The sequence below is a fragment of the Leucopleurus acutus genome, assembly GCF_964270905.1.
Source record: "Leucopleurus acutus genome assembly, chromosome: 20".
NCBI classification, from domain to species: Eukaryota; Metazoa; Chordata; class Mammalia; order Artiodactyla; family Delphinidae; genus Leucopleurus; species Leucopleurus acutus.
The window spans coordinates 50,627,102-50,647,861 of record NC_139162.1 but is presented as its reverse complement, the minus strand read 5'-3'; the positions used below and the strand labels follow the sequence as shown (position 1 = coordinate 50,647,861).

The 20,760-nt window shown below is 44.6% G+C and overlaps 1 protein-coding gene across 2 annotated transcripts in view; it reads right to left on the bottom strand.

Moving 5' to 3' along the window:
• ARHGAP35 (Rho GTPase activating protein 35) overlaps positions 1 to 20,760 on the bottom strand; it is a 121,892-nt gene that overhangs the window by 62,984 nt on the left and 38,148 nt on the right. For both annotated transcript variants that reach the window (XM_082863261.1, XM_082863262.1), the window contains exon 2: positions 11,079 to 14,955. In XM_082863261.1, coding sequence (XP_082719387.1) covers positions 11,079 to 14,762 — 3,684 coding nt within the window. In that variant the 5' untranslated portion in view covers positions 14,763 to 14,955. The remainder of the gene's footprint in view (positions 1 to 11,078; positions 14,956 to 20,760) is intronic.

Here is a 20,760-nt window from a genome sequence, read left to right as displayed (position 1 = left end):
CGTATGGCATTCCATTTTACCAAGGAAAAATGTCTCACATGACACAACTAACAAGTGACAGTGCCGGGATTCAAACCCAGGAGGGTCTGTCTCCAAAGCTCACGCTCATAAACATTATTGAGATATTTTGCTCCAAAATTATTCAATCCTTTTATTTTGAAGATCACATGAGGAGGAAAAAATGCTCTAAACCAATGGTAAATTTCCTAAAGCTACAGAAATACACCTAAAATTTGGGGCTTTTGTTAAAATATCTACTAAAGAGGAGGATAACCAAATAGAATCAAGGTAAATGGACCCAGGTGTATCTCCAGCAACTCAGTTTCATTTGCAAGTTAATGAGACTCATTTAGAAGGGCAGGTTTATTTACAAATATGCCCAACTTAAAACTTAAAAGTATTTAGGGATCTCTGCATAAAATCCACTAAAGAGGACAGCTAACTAGCTTCTAGGTCAGGGTCAACCATTCCCTTTCCTTATCCTGCTCACCCTCATTCCTTCTGGTACCCCCTTTATATGAGAACAAATCACTTCCTGTTTAGTCTGAAATTCGCTGAGGACTTCCTGTGCAAACAAGTGGCAAAAAAAAAAAAAAAACAACTGACAATAAACTGTACATGAAAGAAGGAACGAGGCCATGTCTGGACTGCTGGCTGACACCATCTGAAATGACAACCCAAAGGCAAAGATGATCCAGTCCTCACGCAGCCCGCTAACTGATCTGGTATGGAGGACTGTAATGCAATGTGAATGGATCCCAGGTTCCCAGAGAAGAACACGCACTCCACAAAGCCTGTCACTGCAATATGCCTGCTCCTGGTAAAACCAGTGACACAGCCTCTCAGGCTGCAGGGAGTGGCTGCTGCTCTCTCCCCTGTATAGACTGCCTGAGGCAAACAGGCTCTGATTTCACACTTTTTACCAAAGAAGTATGGAAAAGCAAATTAATGATTTATCTTTACACGAAATAATTTAACCAATCTAGACTCTCCCTAGCATCTTCTACTTAGATGAAGTACAACATAAAGATTTAAGCTTTCAAATCTAACAGACCTGGTTTGAATCCTGACTGAGAAGTTCTGTGACTTTGGTCAAGTAATTTAGCACCTTGGGGACAGTACCCTCCTCACGAGGTGGTCCTGAGGGTGAAATGATATGATGTACTGGAAGTGGCTCAGTGCCTAGAGCGCAGTAGTTGCCCAACAATGTAAGAAGGGCTGAGTGTTTTCCATTGTTACACACTGTAGCAACCAGTAACAATGCATCAGGTGAGGCTCTCCCTTAAAACTGCCGTACCATTTAAACTGTTAGCTGAAGAATCTGAACACACAAGGAAGACCATCCGGATTTAAGCGACATTCCTTTGGCCAACCCCAACCAGGCAGCAATTGCCAGTCAAAACTAACATAACAATAGCACTGTTCTTCAATAAAACCTTGAAGCTTCCAAATAAACTGCTGTTATAGAATAAAAAAAAATGGGAACTTTAAGAGAGCTGCCAGGAAGCTACTTCCAATCACTATAATGCCTTCTGACCATAGTTCTAGTAAACAGACAGTAAATTTTAATCTCATACTTCTTCCACCCTCTCAATACTAGAGCAAGGTGATGAGGTGTGTTCTGACAGTCTAAGTTAGCTAGAAAATTTAGCCTCCATCAACTGAATACTTACTAAGCACCGGATCCTTGCTTAAATTCTTTTTTTTTTTTTTGCGGTACATGGGCCTCTCACTGTTGTGGCCTCTCCCATTGCGGAGCACAGGCTCCGGACGTGCAGGCTCAGCGGCCACGGCTCACAGGCCCAGCTGCTCTGCGGCACGTGGGATCTTCCCGGACCGGGGCACGAACCCATGTCCCCTGCATCGGCAGGCAGACTCTCAACCACTGCGCCACCAGGGAAGCTGTGCTTAAATTCTTTATATGTATTATTTCATTCCAGATTCACAACAGATCTGTAGATATGGGTGTTAAAACTCCATTTTACAGATGAAGAAGTGGAATCCCAGAAAAATTCAGTTACTTGCCCAAGTCAGTTCTGACTACAAAACCTGCGTTCTAAACCACTATGGTTCACTACCTTCCTCTGAAAGTTCTTGGGATATGCGGAATAAATAAATGGATGATTAAAGAAATGATTAAGGGTACACTGACAATCTGAAGAACTTCTAAAGGTAATAAAGACTCACATAAAATGCCAGGGATCTTTAAGCTGGGCAAGGGAAGAATGGGGCTTGATGACAGCTATTTCAAATAGCTACAGGACTATCTCATGAAAAGAGAGCAGATGACTTTGTATAGTCATGTTGGGAGAGATAAGAGGAAAACAAAGAGGCAGTTTTGGCCAGAGAAATTTAAAAAACAAAAAAACCCCAGCTGTTTAAGAAGGAAAGGACTGCTCTGTAAGTATTCGAAGCAGAGGCTGCAACCTACCTGCCATACTCATTGTCAAGGAGATTCTGCTGTCAGGTGGAAGGCTAAATTAGAGAGCTGCTCTTTTTTTTTAAAGGTAACTTAAAAACATATTTATTTATTTTTGCCTGCGTTGGGTCTTCGTCGCTGCGCGCGGGCTTTCTCTAGTTGCGGCGAGCAGGGGATGCTCTTCGTTGGGGTACGCGGGCTTCTCACTGCGATGGCTTCTCTTGCTGCGGAGCACGGGTTCTAGGCGCGCAGGGGGGCTTCAGTAGTTGTGGCGCACGGGCTTAGCTGCTCCGCGGCATGTGGGATCTTCCCAGACCAGGGCTCGAACCCGTGTCCCCTGCACTGGCAGGCGGATTCTTAACCACTGCGCCACCAGGGAAGTCCCAGAGAGCTGCTCTTATCCCTCTCACCTCAAAGAGTCTAATAAGATCTAACCTAGTTCAGCACTTCAACTTACAAAACAGAGAGTAAGCTTTGGCAACGGCATCAACTCCCGTTGTTGACTGACATGGATATTCATTCTCATTCTCTCTAAGATTTAAACAAACTCTGCTTTACAGAATGTCAAAATACTTCCTTGAAATAACTGAAGGCTCTCTAGGATGTCACAAAATCAGGCAGGGATTCTTGCACAACTAATTCTAAACCTTCCTAGGAAGGAAATCAGACTTTGTGGTGCATGCCAAGAATTGGACCGGACTGTTGACATAACAAGCAACACCTCAGGCATCTGAAGGGTTACTGGGCACATGTCAAGATGGAAATGCCATTCTTCTGAGTGGCCTGCCAGATGTCTCAGTCCCAGGTCAGATATGTGTCACTCATTAGGGAGTCAGTGGAGCACCCTCAGCAGCAGGTCCTTGGAGAGAAGAAAATAACACCATCCCAACATCTCTCTTCTTTTAGGCTCACTCATTAGCAGGCTGAACTGAAAAAAGCATCTAGCCAGAGGAAACCAAGCCCTGAGCACAAACTACACATCTGCAGGTCTAAGTTTAGAGTCTGACTGGGTCCAAAATGGAAAATAATAGTGATTAATCACGAGTGGCCATGTGCTAGACACACTGTGCTAGGTGCTCTGCACAGTTATCTGAAACCTCACAACCACCCTTCGAGGTAAGGGTTATTAACCCCATTTTACAGATGAGAGAACAAAGGCTCAGACAGATTCACACCCAGCACTGAGAGAGCCAGGATTCAGAGGCCAGTGATATACGAATGTCAAAGCCCCACGTTCCTTCCCCTACATGAACTATCTCCATGATGAAACACACCGCTGACAGAAACAAAGGACTGGGTCAGCTCAAATCATCTTCACCTTGTCCTTTGGATAGATATTTTTTGAATAAATAACATAGTCCATTGTTCTTTACTTCACAGTTTCCTTAAAAACATGCCTGATTCTTAGTCTTGATACTAACCAGGTGGCAGAGGAAACAAAGAAATAAACCAATAGCTTATGCCAGTGTTGCACTGGGGAGAAACCGGTGATTGGAATTTACCTCTGGCCTCTTGGCCTTTCTGAAACAAGAACAGAGCATAAAGGGGAAACTCCTGCTTATGGGACAGTACGCCCACCCCAAAGCTCCTCCAAGTCCACGGGGCAAGAAAATGATTAGAATGCCAGCCAAAGAATAATAACAGCCAAGAGAAGGAGCCCTTCTATCAGCCTGTAAAATGACTGGGTTCCAGAGCCTGATATGCAATTGACACTCAATACATTTCTTGAATAAAAACAGTTTCCAGTAATGTACAAGGCCAATGTTTCTTTATATTTTTTTCAAGTTTAGCTGAGATGATGACTATCTCCGTGGGTACCAGAGTATTTTTTTTGTCTTCTAACATTGTTCTGCTCTTACTAGGATGTGAGGTGAGGTTCAGAACGTCATGTTCATACTGACAGTAGTATATCACAGACTCCGTTTTAAAAAACAGGTGAGGTCATGAATTCCCTGTATCACTCTGTGAGCGCTGAACAAGTGATAGTCATCTACATACACATATGACCATTTTCCTAATGGGCTAAGTTTCCATTGTGCAGGAATCCAGGCATTTTTCCTTTTTAATGAATTATACCCAAGGTCACCTAACAGACTAGCAGCAGAGCTAATACTAAAGTCATCTCTCGCCCTCAGTGAACTTACAGTCTAATGGGTATTAGAGAAGATATATGTCTACAGCAAGCAAAGGTGATCTAGATATCCGATAAAAACCAACTGAGTCACAAAGAAAAAAGAAGTCTCCCACAGCCTCAATGGAGAGGTCAGCCACTCTTTCTGGATAAAGAATATTCTATCTTCTATGAAAACAGCAGGTACAGCTATTCAGTGATCCTAAACTGCCAACTTCAAATATTCTCTCCCCGTCTCCATAAATACCCTTATCCATGTCAAATTACTTATCCAGATTTTAGGGTCAGAAAACGCAGTCACTGGAGGTGTACCACCTAGCACAGCCTTTTAAATGCTTGGTAACATACCTAATACAGCAAATAAAAAACAGAATCCAGTCTGCGTTTCTGTTTTTAAGGAGGAATGCCATATACAGAATGTAGTCTGCAACAGGGACGGTGTCCTCTGAGTAGGGCAATTCTCCCTCTTGAGAGTGAAACCGGTATCAGCAAAGCCCTAGAGGGTCACACACATGGTCTGCCAAGTTGTACAGTGGCACACCCTGAACTAACTGTAACTGGTAGGAATCTTAGAAAAAACAAAAGATTCCATAAACTACATTACTCTAGGTTTCCCCCAAAGTGTTTTCTTGCATTCTATATTCAACATTACAGCTTTCTGATTGGTGATGATTCCCTCGTATTTCCAACACAGCTTCAAAAGGACCTTTTCAATTAAGTTACTCGCTCATGCCCCACATGTATTCTTGGCTGACTGGTGCTCCCCCTTCTGGCTCTGAAAAAATCTAAGCCCAAGTTCAAGAGAAAACCTGGGGACGGATCTGTTCTGACTGGCAAAGTCTATTATGAAAGCACAAATGCTTAGCCTTGTCTCCTTCAAGCTGGCAGTCAGTACTATGACCCGGCCACTCTCCCACTTGGAGCATCTTTATTTAGGGATGAACCAGGAAGTAGCACGAAGTCTCCTAGCATCCCTAACCCTCCCTCTGGCACGGTGGGAAAAGAAAGGCATGTCATCCCCTCATAGGCACCAAATAAATAGAGGCCATAGCTTTTTGCCCTATAAAGGCATGAATCTGGGTCAATCCCTGTTGCCTTCTCAGGCTGAATGGCCAATGCAGTAGGGGGCTAAGCAGGGAGGAGGGTCCACTAGTTCCAGGAAGTGTTTATAAACATTCCTGCCTGGTTCGACACCCACTGAATCTGGACTTTCCAGAGCTGTGGGGGTCAGTTTTCACCTGCTAGCCTCCTCTCAAATACTGTATAAAAGCATTCAGAAGGCCTTTCTCTATGGAAGTAGAGGTGATCCCTGATTCGAGCTGAAATAATCTGAGTTCCTACAAAGATATTTCAGTATCACTAGGTGGTAGAGGAGAACAAGTTGGCCCAGTGAAGATCAGAGCAATTCTCTGTTCTTTGAAAAATAGATTTGGGTTGACTATTGTAATTTTTTTTTCTTTTTTAAAAGAACAGGTGTGCTCTAAGCTAAAGCAGATAGTTAAAGATAGCCTATTTTTGTCACCAAAAACAAACTACAGCAGTTCTTTGGGCTTAAAATAAACTGAGAACCGAGTGACACCAGTCCAAAACAATTTCTCAAAGTTCCAGTTGCTATTTCAGTGTCTCCATGCCTTTTTTGTCCTCTACTCAAGTAGACACTGAAGCAAGAAACAAACAGCACTATGCTGTTCTTAGGGGGCAGTGTGGGGAAATAGATGTTGTTAGATAATAAGCAAAGTCCTTTGTCTAAAATGAACAAATTGACTGGACTGACTGAGTACTCCAACTGTGTGCCTGGCTATGGAATAGTACCATCTTTCCTGGAGAAGGGACTCTAAAAACCCACTGGAAGCAGAAGTCAGAAGACTGGGGTTCCAAAATCTCAACTTCCACTCAGTAACTACACTAATTTGGGGGCACTGAGACTCAGTCTCCTCATCTCTAAAACCAGGATTTTAAAAAAATCACTTCCTTAAGATTGTTAAGAGAAATAGATGGAAAATTGATGTGAAAATGCCTAGTACTGTACCTGGCATACAGTAGGTATTCAGTAAATGTAGGAAAGTACAAAGTCTTTCACATGGGATCCATAGCCCTCTGTTATTCTGCCCAGTTCTCCCTCACCCTCTACAGTAGCCGCTCTAGGTCTCTTTCAAGTCTTAGCACATGCCACATTTTTTTCAGCTCCAAGTTCCACACTGTTTTCTCAAAAGCTCGACCCAGGAAGCCTCCATCCTCACTGACTTTGCCTGCTTCATCCTTTCAGTCTCAGCTTTATATATCATTTCCTCTGGGAGCTTTCCCAGATATCCTAGGTGAGGGTAAAACTCCTTGCTATACAATTCCTTAGCACCCTGCACCTCCACTCCGGCAACATTCAAAATGCACGTAAATACATGTATAAAATCTATCATTCTCTGTTACGGTAAACTAGATGGACGCAACTACCGCACATATGATACTTAGCACAACACCAGGCATACAAGTGCTCAGGAAATGCCCGTGCGAGGAGTTGAATGTTTCCTTCCTAAAAGAATGAATGAACATGTGCTTTGGAGCAAGAGTACTTCTTTTAAAAGATAAAATTCTTTCGGGATTCAGAAAATCCAAGGTCAAGTCAGCGCCCCTACCCCACTTTTAAGACCAAGGTATTTATCTGGACTTAGAGCTCATAGGGCAGGGCTTAGCCTTTTCTGAAGCACACACTGAGAGTCTTTCCCGAGCAGGTTACAAAGAGCTCATATTTCATACCATTTCAGCTTGTCAAAATGCAACATCCCTCCCTGTGGAGCGAGCAGTCCAATTCCCCAGCTGGTTTTTATTCACACTAGAAACTTTAACTCCGTTCTAGGCCTCACAAAATGAGAGCTGTGTCCACACAAAGCCACAACAACCAGCCAATTCACTGAATCCAATGAAATAAGCCAATTCACTGGGGGGGGGGGCGGGGGGGGACACAAACTGTCAAACTGGTTACTTGGTGCCTTATAGACCAAACAATGCGTGATTGAATTGGTTTGCTTTTCAATAGGTTGTCTTGTCATGTGGTAGCTGGAGTGAGTGAAAGATTTTCTTTATCATTCTGTTTTTGTCTTTTTTAAAAAAAACCCCACAAAACAAGAGCACGTCAGATAGAAGGGTAAAATAGCCGGTAACGTCTCCTCTAAATCTGTGGCCAAGCACAACGAATTCAGCAGTTTGAGCTTGCCCGAACAGCACATTGTGTGCAGCAAGGCACCCCAGCCTGTTTTTTGGCTTTAAAATAAGACCCTGCTGGTCCTGATCTCATCTTTGCAAACGCATGGCACTGGGAGACAGAGACCATGTGCAACGACAACTCTTTACAGACAAAGCATCTATTCATGGACCCCACTGAAGTGCAAGCATAGATTTTCAATTTCATTCAGCTGAGTGCGGAAGGCTCCCACTATGAGGGTGGGTTACTAAATGGTTCAGCTGGGAAAAGGACCCAGAATGAGAGTCAGCTGCTTTACAGTTTGCACTTTCATGAGCAGAAATGAAAGCCATTCCCTCACTCTAACTCCAGTTTTACAGTAAGGAGCTAATCTAGCATATGAGCCAAGGGCACTGAGCAATTTCTCTTTCTCCACATCACACAGGTACCCAGAGCACAGCTTTTTTGGTTGTTGTTAGGGCTGTCGCTAGGGTAAGGGCGGAGAAAGCAGCCAAGTAACACACAGGGTTAAAACTTATACAAAAGGGAGGGACAATGTTGGTCCCTCAAGCTCTCAGCTAGACCAGACCAGTTTTCTCGCATCCTTGAATACAACATGCATATTTTCACCTTCAAGCCTTTCCCTACCTCACACCACTTATTCAATTCTACTCATTCTTCAAGGTCAAGTTAAATAATAATAACTAACGCTTATCCAGCATGCACTATGCTCAGTGTCTTACAGGCACAATCTCATCCCGTCTCCCACACCGTATGAGAAAGGTGCTACTAAGCCCGCCCCTTTTGCAGAAGGGACGCAGAGAGGTGAATCAAGTGCCCGAAGGCCCAGTAAGGAAGCGGAGGAACTGGGTTTTGACTTAGGCCCCGATTCCCAGAGCTCCTGATCACCACACACTGCACTACCTTAACCACCCCCAGCACAGGATGTCTGCTCTGCCCCACACAGACCCCCTCCCCTCCCCCTCTTAGGCAGACCACCTATTTTCAGAAGCTGTGTAGGTCTTGCTGCCTCAACTGGGTGCTAAGGTCTGGGCAGGACGGGTCTGTGCCATTTCCCCAGTGGTGTGTGGCATGCAGGAGGAACTAAGTGTGTTTCCCATTACCAAATGGCTCTCCCCTCACTTCAAATAAATACTGTACTGCTTTGTCATGCCAATAAAAATCAAAGGCCAAATCCCCCACGTAGGGGCTGGCTTGGCATTCTCTGCCCCATGGTACCTTGCTTTCCCAGTAAACAAGCGTCAGTCTGATTTCTTAACGGCAGCAAATTTTAATAGGAGGTTTGCTCCAACCAGGAACAGAATGAAAACTTTGCTTATCTCTGCACTAGGATGACAAAGCAGCTACGCTCATTTTAAGGCACCATTTTCCAAGGCAGGAAAAGACAATTTCACCTTTTACTCACTCTTTCCAAAGGATACTCCTAAATGACTTCTGGCACGCTATTGCTCCTGGGCCAGAGGTATCATTTTTATTTGACTAGGAGAGGTGTGGCCCATGTAACCAAGACAGACGGGAAGCCAACCACTTCTTGCGTGCTGACCCGGCAACCCGGCGCGAGGCAGCTCCGGATTAGGAGGCACTCATTGCCGGCGTGGAGGCGGCCATCCCAGAGGCTCAGGCAACCAGCTGCTCCCTGCTGAGCCTACTCTTTAAAGCACAGCTTGTCTGGGAGTGTGTTTTAAAAGCTTTATTTCCAACAGTATTAAAAATGTAGCGTGAAGTCAGAAAACCCGTTATGATTCGCAATGTGGTATTATGCCACCTTCCTAATTCCCAGGTGTGCAGACACCTCCACACTCAAAAAGACTGTCAGCGTTTAGATACGCTGTGCTAGCAACAGTCTTCACTGGGAGTGGAGGAGGAAGAGAAGAAAGCCAAAATGTTCAAAATGTTTGGATTCCAGTACCATCAAACAGGAGAGCTCTGCGGAAATACTGGCAGGCTGGTCAGGCTACTTTCTGGCTTCCTAATAAGAACTGCTTTCCACTGGTCTGCCCGCTAACTTGGAGAACAAAATACTGCAGGCGGATAAAGGTATAGAAATGTAAAAGCAAACCACAGGGAGAGCAAACAGAAGAATGCCTATGACATTTACTGATATACAGCTCAGAACGGCAGGGGAACAGAACACACAAGGATACTGCCCTGCCCTTTCTGAAATTCTATAGGTAGGAAAATTCTGGAAGCTCTGGCCAGTGGTGATTAAGAAGCATGCTGTATGCTGTCAGGGAACACAAAGTGAATAGGTCTTCCCTGTGAGGGCCATGGCACCATGTTCCTCCGTCTCCATTAACCGATATGAGCTGCAGAACCGGCCTCCAGATAATACACAATGCTGGGGGCGGGCCCGCACCTAACAGAGTCAGTTGACAGGGTTCTGTTGTGGTGTCTCACCAAGATGTCTTTCTCTGAAAAACAAAAGGTATTTCCCCTACTCTAAATGGGGAAAAAATAAAGTTGAGAAATACCTTTTCTATCTCAAAGCCTAAGCCCAAGAGGACAGGGCACACTGCCCTGCACAGCGCAATTCCACGCAAGATAAAGAGACTTCATTTGCTCCTACATTTGGGGCTGCTTCCTCTACATCCGACAGCAGGCCTGACATTCCTAACACACGTGGTTTACTTTTTCCTTCTTTTCCCCTTCCTGCCCCACTTGTGGTTCCTAAATCAAATCCGAAGCTCTCACTGATAGCAGCAGCAACTCACTCAAGGAGCTGGAGGGCACTCCAATTTTACAAACACGGGACAGGTTTATAACTCAAAGAGACAAGATTATTTTTCATTTAGGTACTTGAAGACCCTTCACTGATTTATGTGTGCAAATAAAATAACCATCTAATTTTTCCTAATCTAAAATGCAGCAACCTTTACAGATCAGCAAGGGGGAAAAGGAGCATTTAAGAGATGTACGGATGAAATGTTTGCTTCTCAGTCAAAGACTGAGGACTGTGATTCTGGGTTCTGCTGTTTAAGTGAAGAAAGGCCAAGCACACTGTCACCGGCCTGGCTGTTTGTCAGGACACTGACAAGTTCTGCATGATCTGCTCATTTTGGTAATTGCCTAACTATTGTTTTGGACAAAGACAACTCGGGCTATCTATCCCAAGCCCTCACTCCTTGAGAGCTACCAGTGGTAGCTATCTGAGACACTGCTTAGTTTTTAATGCTAAGTCAAAGAGTAAAGACACACACACACACACCACACACACACAGGGCAGTTTTTTACCAGAGTAAGCTGTCCTTGAAAATCTTCATCATCATCAATGAACCCTTACCAAGGCACTGTGCAAGCCACTCCTATAACTCACGCCTAAACTTGGGTCTTACCTTAGTGTTCCTTCTTAGACTGCGAAGAATATTCCTCCTCCTTGGGTCTTCATCTGTCTCATATGGAATGACGGCGCTGTCCCCTTTATAACCCTGGGATGCCTGATCCTCCTCTTTTTTTCGGATGGGCCCAAGCTCATCATCGCTCCCCACGGTGAAGCTGGTTCGATAACTAGCAAACCTCCCCAGCCGGCTGCATCTCGTCCTGTACAGCACTGGCTTGCTCACGATGGATACCTTGCGTCCTCGCTCTAGAGAACTAGTGTCCATTTCGCTGTCGGAACCATTCCCACTGCCATTGGACTGGGCTTTGTTGATATTCCGAATGGTGATGATTTTGCCTTGGGTGCTGTCGTGGGGCACTGAGTATATGTTTTCTTCTTCATTCCTTGGCTTGACCACAGCATCCATGGGTTCGGCATAATCAGAAGGATCGAACCCATCTGGAGGTAGCCAGGTGCTAGAAGACACAGACTTCCTCTGTCCATCTCTATGGCCTTGGTCTAAATAAGACAGATCCCCCTTGGTAATTTCAAAATGGACAGGAGGCTTTGGTTTGACTGGCGGAGGTACTTTGTTGTTCAGTTTACTCTCAAAATTGCTCATGATGAAAGACAGCCCATCATTTCCCTCCAGTTCCATAGAGAGCTTAGAATGGTCTTTGGACAGAGAGGGCAGTGATGTGTCTTCTCGAAACAGGCTATAAGAAGTGGGCTCGATATCTTCTTCAGAATCCTGCAGGTTTGAGTTGCAGAGCGGAGAGCCTGCCCGGGGGGAGTTAAACACCTCTTCTGTGGTGCTGCAGGCCTCGGCAGCATTGTCGTACATATGAGTAGCCTCGATGATGTTCTTTTTGTCCACCACATCTTTAAAAAATGGGTGGAAGATCTCAAGTTTATGCTGGGGTTGGCTACACGGGATACTTGTGAACTTTCCGTCAATTTCTTGAGCAATCTCCTCCCCCTCAGTCAGCTGTTCCCGACTTAAGTCATTATCCAGGACATCTATAGCGCCGTCAGTGAGTGCAACCAGCTGGATGGGGATAATATCCTGCACTTCACAAAGAAAGGCACGTAACATAGCCAAGGAGGCCTTACGTTTGGCTGAATAGAAAACAATGTACCCATGGACCAATCGGCTTTTTCTGATGCTAAATGAGGAATGGTATGAAAGAAGAGACAGTTCAATGCGCTTCTTGTGTAGTCCGATTGGTAGTTCAAGTAAAACAGAGTTGTTGCTTCCGCAATGGGAAGACTTACAGGTTTGGGACTGAAGGACAGGAAAGAGTATGTCGTCTGCACTAAAAGGATCACCACACATCAGACACATGACAATTCGCAGGTCAACATCAGCCAGATCTTTGATGCTAGCCGTAGAACTGACCAGGTTTAAGTTACGCTTGGAGTCCAGAAGTCCTTTCAAAACTTGACTGATTTGCTTTTCGTTAATGTTGCGTCCGTAACCAATGCCAGCGGAAGCAGGGTCGAGAAAGACACACTGAAGTTTGCTAGCAATCTGCTGACCTTGCTGTATTAAGCTATGCAGGGTCTCTCCACTGGTGTCTCCTCTTTTGTTAACCAAAATTAAGGTCAGAGGGAGATGGACTAAATGATTATCTCGCCTGCCAAGTGTGGACTCTCTGCTCTTCTCTATACTCTCCACCACATAGGACAGAGACTCCTTTGAATTGTAAAGGCAGAGACAACCATGGGGCTGAAACGTTGGTGTTTGGAAAGAGTTCACAGGAAGCCTGACATTCCCTTCTATTGGCCTCAGGGAGAGCTCATACATTTTACCGTCTATTACATACTTATCGTCATTTGTACAAAGAGCTCGAATCTCATTGGCCAACTCTCGTGCAAGGCCATCCTTGCCCAAGATCACCAAGTTGATTCTATCAATGTTGGGGTCAGAAAGTGAATTTTTCTGATTCCGGTCAGATGGTCGGATAAACCGAGAACTAATCAAGTGCTCGATCTTAGCATCCACACAGGCGGGGCAGCTAGGGCATGTTTCCTTTGTTGGGTGGTACACAAAATGAATGTGCTTCAGAATAAGGGCATCACGCTCCGCTTGGAGCTTCTGTAGTGCCTTAAATCGCTGTTCCTCCCCCAGAACATCCTGAATGACACCCATCTTCTCCTTGCTGGGCTTAGCATCCAGCTCCAGCTCATAAAACAATTCCGAATATTCCAAAAGCAGCTCCTGAAACTCTTCCTTTGCTTTGTCTATAATTTGCTTTTGGTGTTTGCCATAAATATCCAAGTATACAGATTCTTCTAGCCACTGATAGAAATCTTCATTCATAATAAAACTGCGGGCCTCTTCCCAAGGCTTTCCAGGAGTTATGAAAGGAGAGGTCTCCAGGTTTTCTTTGAATGCCCTTCTCATCTCAGCTCTTTTCCTCTCGTTCCGCAGCTTCTCTAAGTGGGCCTCGTACAGCTGCTCCGCAGGGACGGTATCCATTAAGTCAAAGGGAATCCGCTCGTTCTCGATGTTGTCAATGTGGCTGGTGGCATCCCACGGTGTCTCTTCAAGCACAACAAACCACTTCAAGAATTCTGGCTTGGCCTCCAAGAGCTTTTTGGCTTTTATGCAGCTTAGGTGGTCTATTTCATCTAGATTGGGTATAAGAGCTTCAAAAGCTAGCGGGAGGGCTGCCAGGTACAGCTTCCTCCTGCGCTCAATATGCTCATGCTTGAGGCGATGGATGTGCTGGAGAAATAGCTTCTTGGCTTTCTGAGTCCCTTCCAGGTAGACATAGTCCTGGTACTCTGGAGAGGCCTGCATCTTTCGGCTGACACTCAACCAATTCTCATTGTGGTTTTTCACAATGCGACTCACCAGCCACTCATACTTGTCTTTTGCTGTAGCTATCTGCTGACTCTGCTGCTTGAGAGCTTCAAAATAAGGAATGATTTTCGTCTTTCCCCGACTTTTATCAATGAGTTGCACTAAGGTGCTGAAAGCTAAGTCCACATTTACATTGGATCTTGCTGAGGTCTCCACAACCTGGAGGTTCTTTTTGCTTAAGGCAAAAGTATGTGCATCTCTAATGTACCGCTCCACACCCTCATCACACTTAGTCAGGACCACCACTATGGGCTTTTTTGTTTTTGCAAGCTGATTGTAGAGATTAGAGACAAACTTGAGCTGGTCATCAAAGTTCCTATTCATGCCCCTGCTAACATCAATACCAAGAAGAAAACCATCAATTAGCAGCTTTCCATCCGGCATTTGTTTCTGCTCAAAGTCCTGCTCCAGCCCCAGCTGGTCAGTGCAAAAGTACATGAGTTTTTCAGCTGATGCGAGCTTGGTTGCAGCAGCTCTCTTGATATAGGGCTGCAGGGCCGTGCTCCGGTGAGGTTGAAAAGTCTGATCATCAATGAATTCAGTCTGCTCCACAACGTGCATCTTACATTCCACACAGTCCTCCAGGGAACGGCTAACTTCTCCCCAGTAGAGAAAGTGGTCATTATTGACCACTCGCCCACCAAAGTCACTGGTGCTGAGGACAGAGGTATGGTCCAAGTGAAACTCGTCAGCACTCGGGCGCACAAAGCGGTTGCACAAACAAGACTTCCCAATGCCGCACTGGCCCTTCTCCTTCTCCGTCCCAGACAATCCCACCACACTGATGTTGTAGGTGGGAATGCGGACATCTTGCTTTCTTGCCATCATCATCGTCGACACATCCTGCCACAATCAGCTACTTCCAAGATCAGGTTAGTGTTTTCCAGTGGACCCAATGGCTTCCCCACATTATCAGTGGGGGCCGGCTGCCCACGAAGCAAAAGTGTCAGATCTCATCGTGCTTGTATACCAGTACGAGGTTAGTTTTTGCCACTTCTCATCACCAAATAGCCAACATTTCTTCCTAGGTGGGGGAGGAAAAAAGAAAACCAATCAGCATCATAATTTTGAAAACAATTTTAATCACCAAACAATAGGAAAAATCAATTTTATTGTTCAACAAATAATCATAGTGAACATCAAATGTATGAGGCCTTAAGTTGGGTAAAGACATAAGAGCAAATAAGACTGACATCTGGACTTCCCTGGTGGCGCAGTGGTTTAGAATCCGCCTGCCAATGCAGGGGACACAGGTTCAAGCCCTGGTCCTGGTCCGGGAAGATCCCACATGCCGCGGAGCAACTAAGCCCACGTACTGCAACTACTGAGCCCACCTGCTGCAACTACTGAAGCCCACATGCCTAGAGCCCATGCTCCGCAACAAGAGAAGCCACCGCGATGAGAAGGCCGTGTACCGCAACGAAGAGTAGCCCCTGTTCGCCGCAACTACAGAAAGCCTGAGCACAGCAACGAAGACCCAATGCAGCCAAAAATAAATAAAAACGAGAATCTGCCAACAGCAAAGAATGTAAGAAGTGGTGAAATAACCAAAGCATTTGCACTAAAGGCAATCTACAAAGCAAGGCAGTTTACAATTATTCAAAAAAAAAAAAAGACTGACATCTGTATACCCTCAGAGGTACAATGTCATCTAATGGAGGAAGACACATAAGCAAGCAGTGTGCTAAGGGCTAAAACAAGGGCTTGCAAGCTCCTTGTTAAAATGGCTGATTCCAGGGCTAGGGCAGGGTTGGTACAATACGAGCCTGGAACATCTTATTATACAAGAAAGGAAGGAAGTGCCTGAAAAAATGATAGGGTACCTCACAAGGACACAGGAGCCAGTTTGAAGGGGCACCCACTGGTCAAATCTGGGACACTCTGAACATCAAAATAATACAGTAATAGTACAGTAATGAATTACAATCCACTGCAAAAGTAGGAACTTGAGTTCATAATCCTGGATCAGACAAGAATCATCACTCGATGCTGATGGGGGGGGGTAGTTTTGATGAGGAGCAGGATCTTGTGCAGAAATGAGGTCTCCTGAGAGACTACTTATTAGCTGCAAATGGAAGAAGGAAAACAAACACTAATTACACAGTGGAGATACTGGGCAGCACTTTGAGTAATGAAAATTATCACCACCAAAGAGCCAGAAGGACATCACAGGTCTCCAGATGTGATACCCCAGGAGGATACAACATCACTGTGCAGTATGATGGCCTAGAATGCACTACCTCAACCTAATCACAAGGAAACATCAGACAAACACAAAATGAGCAAGATTCTATTATGGCCGGGGGCGGGGCGGGTGGGGGGGCGGGGGTGTGTGTGCATTTCTGTACTTAAAAAAAAAAAAAATCAGTGTCATAATAGACAGAGAATGGCTTTGTAAATAAATATTCCAGATTAAAGGAGGCTACAGAGACATCCTAACTAAATGCAATTATCTGACCCTAGACTGAATTCTGTATGGGGCGGGGGTGGAGGGGCAGGAGGAGGAAGGCTATTCAGAACATCATTAGATCAATTAATAACATTGGACTATGAATGGAATTAGATAAAAGTATTCTATCAGTGTAAATTTATGAAGTTTATAACTATCATGTGAGAGAAAAGCCCTACTCTTAGGAAATACACACTGAAGTATTCAGAGGGAAAAGACCATAATGTATGTGACTGGTCCAAAAAAAAATCACGCCTACATATTGAGAGAGACTAAGAATGCAAACAAGGTAAAATATTAACAACAGGTGAATCTGGGTAAAATGTACAGGATAATCCTTTGTGCTATTTTAATTTCTGCAACTTCTCTAAGTTTGTAATTATTTCCAAATAAAAGGTTTTTTTGTTTTTTTGAAGGGTATGAATATGGGTGGTTCCCTGACGAGAACATAAGCCCTGTGAGGGTAAGGCCTACCCCTGCCTTCATCACTCTGTGTCCTCAAGCTACGAGAACATGTTTGACACAAATATTTACTGAAGGAATGAACAGATGAATGACTATTAGAGCTTATTAAAGGGCCCCCAAACCCAGCCTTTTAGATTTAGGAAAGCCTTGCTGGAGGAAGTTCCATCTCAGGCGAGACCTAAAGTAGAGGGGCTGAAAGGTTGCAGACTCCTCTCTCTCCAGAAAAGGGCATTCATTCCCCGTGGGAGAACCAGCTGAACTTAAGTGTGTATGGGGAGGAGATGGGTGAGACACATTAGCAAGTAGGCAGGGAACAGATTAAGCCACTTTCAAAGAGCTTCGATTCTTCCCCAAAGGCTATGGGGAGTCACAGACTGTGGCTGTGAAGTGGCACCTTAAAGGACCTAAAGTTTGAATAGCTGAAGTCATAAAATGTTATGATGATGTCTTACAAAGTCTTTAGCAGCTTTCCAGCTGAAATAAGTAAAATATGTAGTCTTTGGCTGCCGCTACATAAATGTTCTTCTGGTTGCTACAGTTTATACTGCACTGCAGTCTACTTCCACACGTAAATATAACTGTGCAATTGCTGAAGCTGTAGCCAAATGAACAGTCTCCCGAGACACTCCAAAGAGAATTTAAAATAAACAGCAATTTTCTTTTGAATCTCATTTATGCTTGGTAGGAACCCAGCACTTCCACAACCTTCATATTTTTCTGCGAGCCTATCTCACAAGAGGTGCCACAGGAAGTCAGACCACGATACGTTATTCTGACTGATACAAGGGGGCAACAAATGGGAGAGCACAACTGTCCCCTATGATGATAACCCTGAAAGGTCAAAGACCTTTCCCAAAAATCCGCGTCTTCCTTTGATAACCCAGAAAGCCAAACCCTCTATGGAGACAAAATGTGGCTAGATGGTATGTAAAAATTGTTTGACCATTTCTCAAAAGAGAAATCCCAATGCCTGTAAGTAATCGCCTCCAGATAACCTACTGGCATGCTCCTATAGAAGCCAAGCTCCAGACTTTAGGAGGAGCAAGCGGGACAGCTATGGGAAAGAGAAGAAAACCCCAACCTTCCCCATCCCCCATTTCCCTAGGTGATTGCGTACATAAGTAAAATTATAAGACACTTATGAACATCTAAAGCATGTTTACACGCATCCTCTGAAATACCTGAAAAGGAAAGATTTATATGAAATCAAAGTGCTTTTTGCACATTATTCTGTAGTACACATATACAATATTTTTTTAATTTATTAATTTGTTTATTATTTATTTTTGGCTGTGTTGGGTCTTGGTTGCTGCGCGCAGGCTTCCTTTAGTTGCGGCCAGTGGGGGCTACTCTTCATTGCGATGCGTGGGCTTCTCATTGCGATGGCTTCTCTTGTTGCGGAGCACAGGCTCTAGGTGCACGGGCTTCAGTAGTTGTGGCATGCGGGCTTCAGTAGTTGTGGCTCACGGGCTCTAGAGTGCAGGCTCAGTAGTTGTGGCACACGGGTTTAGTTGCTCCACAGCATGTGGGATCTTCCCGGACCAGGACTCGAACCTGTGTTCCCTGCATTGGCAGGCGGATTCTTAACCTCTGCACCACCAGGGAAGTCCCTACAATTTTTGTTTTAATGAGGCTTTAACAGAGTCTCAGGTAGGAATGCTGACAAAGGTTTAAGGAAGTCAAGGGTGCTCACCTAACAGAGCCCTTCTCTATCATTCCTCATCCCAGCGTCTGGCAGGAGCCAAGGCCACCCACTTGACCAATCTTGAAATGCAACTTGGCGACACAGGTCCTACTTCAAGCAACTGCTGCATGCAGCTGGCAAATCATCCCACTTACCCTCTGTAAAGCGGGCCGAATAATCTACCTCTTCACAGAAATCTCAGGAAAACAAAACCCCAACCTGCTCTTAAACCTCAAGAAATAAAGATATTGGTTTAATTTTGAACTAAACTAAAATGCATAGTCCATTCAACACCTTGTTCCTTACAATTTTTTTTTAGGCAGGATATTCTATTGAGTCCATTCAAATCAATGTCTCAGTTATCTGAAGGATGCTACAGAAAAGAAAACACTCTCGGCTCTCAAGAATGGAGCAACTGATATTTTAAACCCAGAATGCTGCTGGCTGAGCTAAAAAAGCTACAAAAATGAGAATTAAGTGGCATGGGAGTGGTTAATTTTTGGACACCTGGTAACTTCCCACTTGTTAGAAACCTAACAGTTTCCCTGGTATAAGTATACTCTTCTTACACGTCTGTCTTTGATGTCTAGATAATGCAGTTTTACTAGTTCCTCAATTGGACTGAATTACATGGTAAACAAAGACTGTTATAAATCTAAAAACGTCTCAAACACTTGGCTTAAAGGAAATAACCTTAAGTGCTTGGTCACAAACACGTTCAACTTTTCTAAGAGGTGGGTAAAAAAAATTAGCTGAGTCACTAAATTTAATGATCTGAAGGCCACAAAGAAAGAGAAAGTAGAAGACAGGGCATGTCCAAGACTTCGCAATGTCTTCAGAGTGTAAATCTGATGGGAACTGGTGTTCTTAGTGGGCAACTAAGCTACTCAAACAGCAAAATCTGAACACCCATTCTAATAATTTGCCAATACTAATCCTTTTAAAACTGAAGAGTTACAACAGAGGAGGAAAAAAGTATTCTTTAAAACAGTAACTCCGGGCTTCCCTGGTAGCACAGTGGTTGGGAGTCCGCCTGCCAATGCAGGGGACACAGGGGTTCGAGCCCTGGCCTGGGAGGATCCCACATGCTGCAGAGCAACTAAGTCCATGCGCCACAGCTGCTGCGCCTGCGCTCTAGAGCTCACGTGCCACAACTACTGAGACCTCGTGCCACAACTACTGAAGCCCATGCTCCTGGAGCCCGTGGTCCACAACAGGGGAGGCCACTGCAGTGAGAAGCCCGCGCACCACAATGACGAGTAGCCCCCGCTCGCCGCAACCAGAGAAAGCCCGTGCACAGCAGCGAAGACCCAGTGCAGCCAAAAAATTTAAAAAATAATTAATTAAAAAAAAAAAACAGTAACTCCTTTTATCTTTAAGCTTTACTGAGCTACTTGTATTAGAAAAATAAAAACACAGAACCTAACATTTAGCTTCACATTTGAAGCCATAAGTCCACTTCTTCAGGAAGAAAAATACTCCAGGAGTATTTTCAATTCTTTGTCACAAATATAGGCTGAACATAATGCAGGGACTTCCCTGGCAGTCCAGTGCTTGAGACTTCACCTTCCCATGCAGGGGGTGCAGGTTCGATCCCTGGTCGGGGAGCTGGGATCCCACATGCCTTGCAGCCAGGAAACCAAGACATAGGACAGAGGCAACACTGTAACAAATTCAGTAATTTTCAATTTTCAATTTCCACTTTGAAAATGGTCCACATCAAAAAAACAAACAAACAAAAAAACAAAACCATAATACAAACATCTGAGAGCTTTTTTAGAACTTGTCACCAAGCTTCCGGAGTTATTTGACTTGTTTAACCAAGACAGTAGCTCCACAAAGAGCGCCTCAACTGGAAGGTAGGAGGAGGGGTGTTTTCTTTTTTAACACCTCTACAGAACACCCAGGGCAAGAAGAGGTAACATTCCCAAGATAGTACACATTTCATAGGACACAGAAATGCCACTGTGATCCAGCATTATTATGACTGCTCAAGTTCAGCGGCCCAGTGTGTGTTTCACCCTTCCATCCGCAACCTCACACCCCCTACCCCCACCCCCAAGAGGAAATGTTTCTGGGCTCTGTGATCTAGAATGCCCTGTTAAGACACAGATCTACATACCACCAGTATTCATAACCAAAACTACTCTCTCTGCCTGTGAGACTAGCCAACAAATTCTGAAAATGCATTCCGTTTCGAACAACCATATACAGAACACCACCAAACTAAT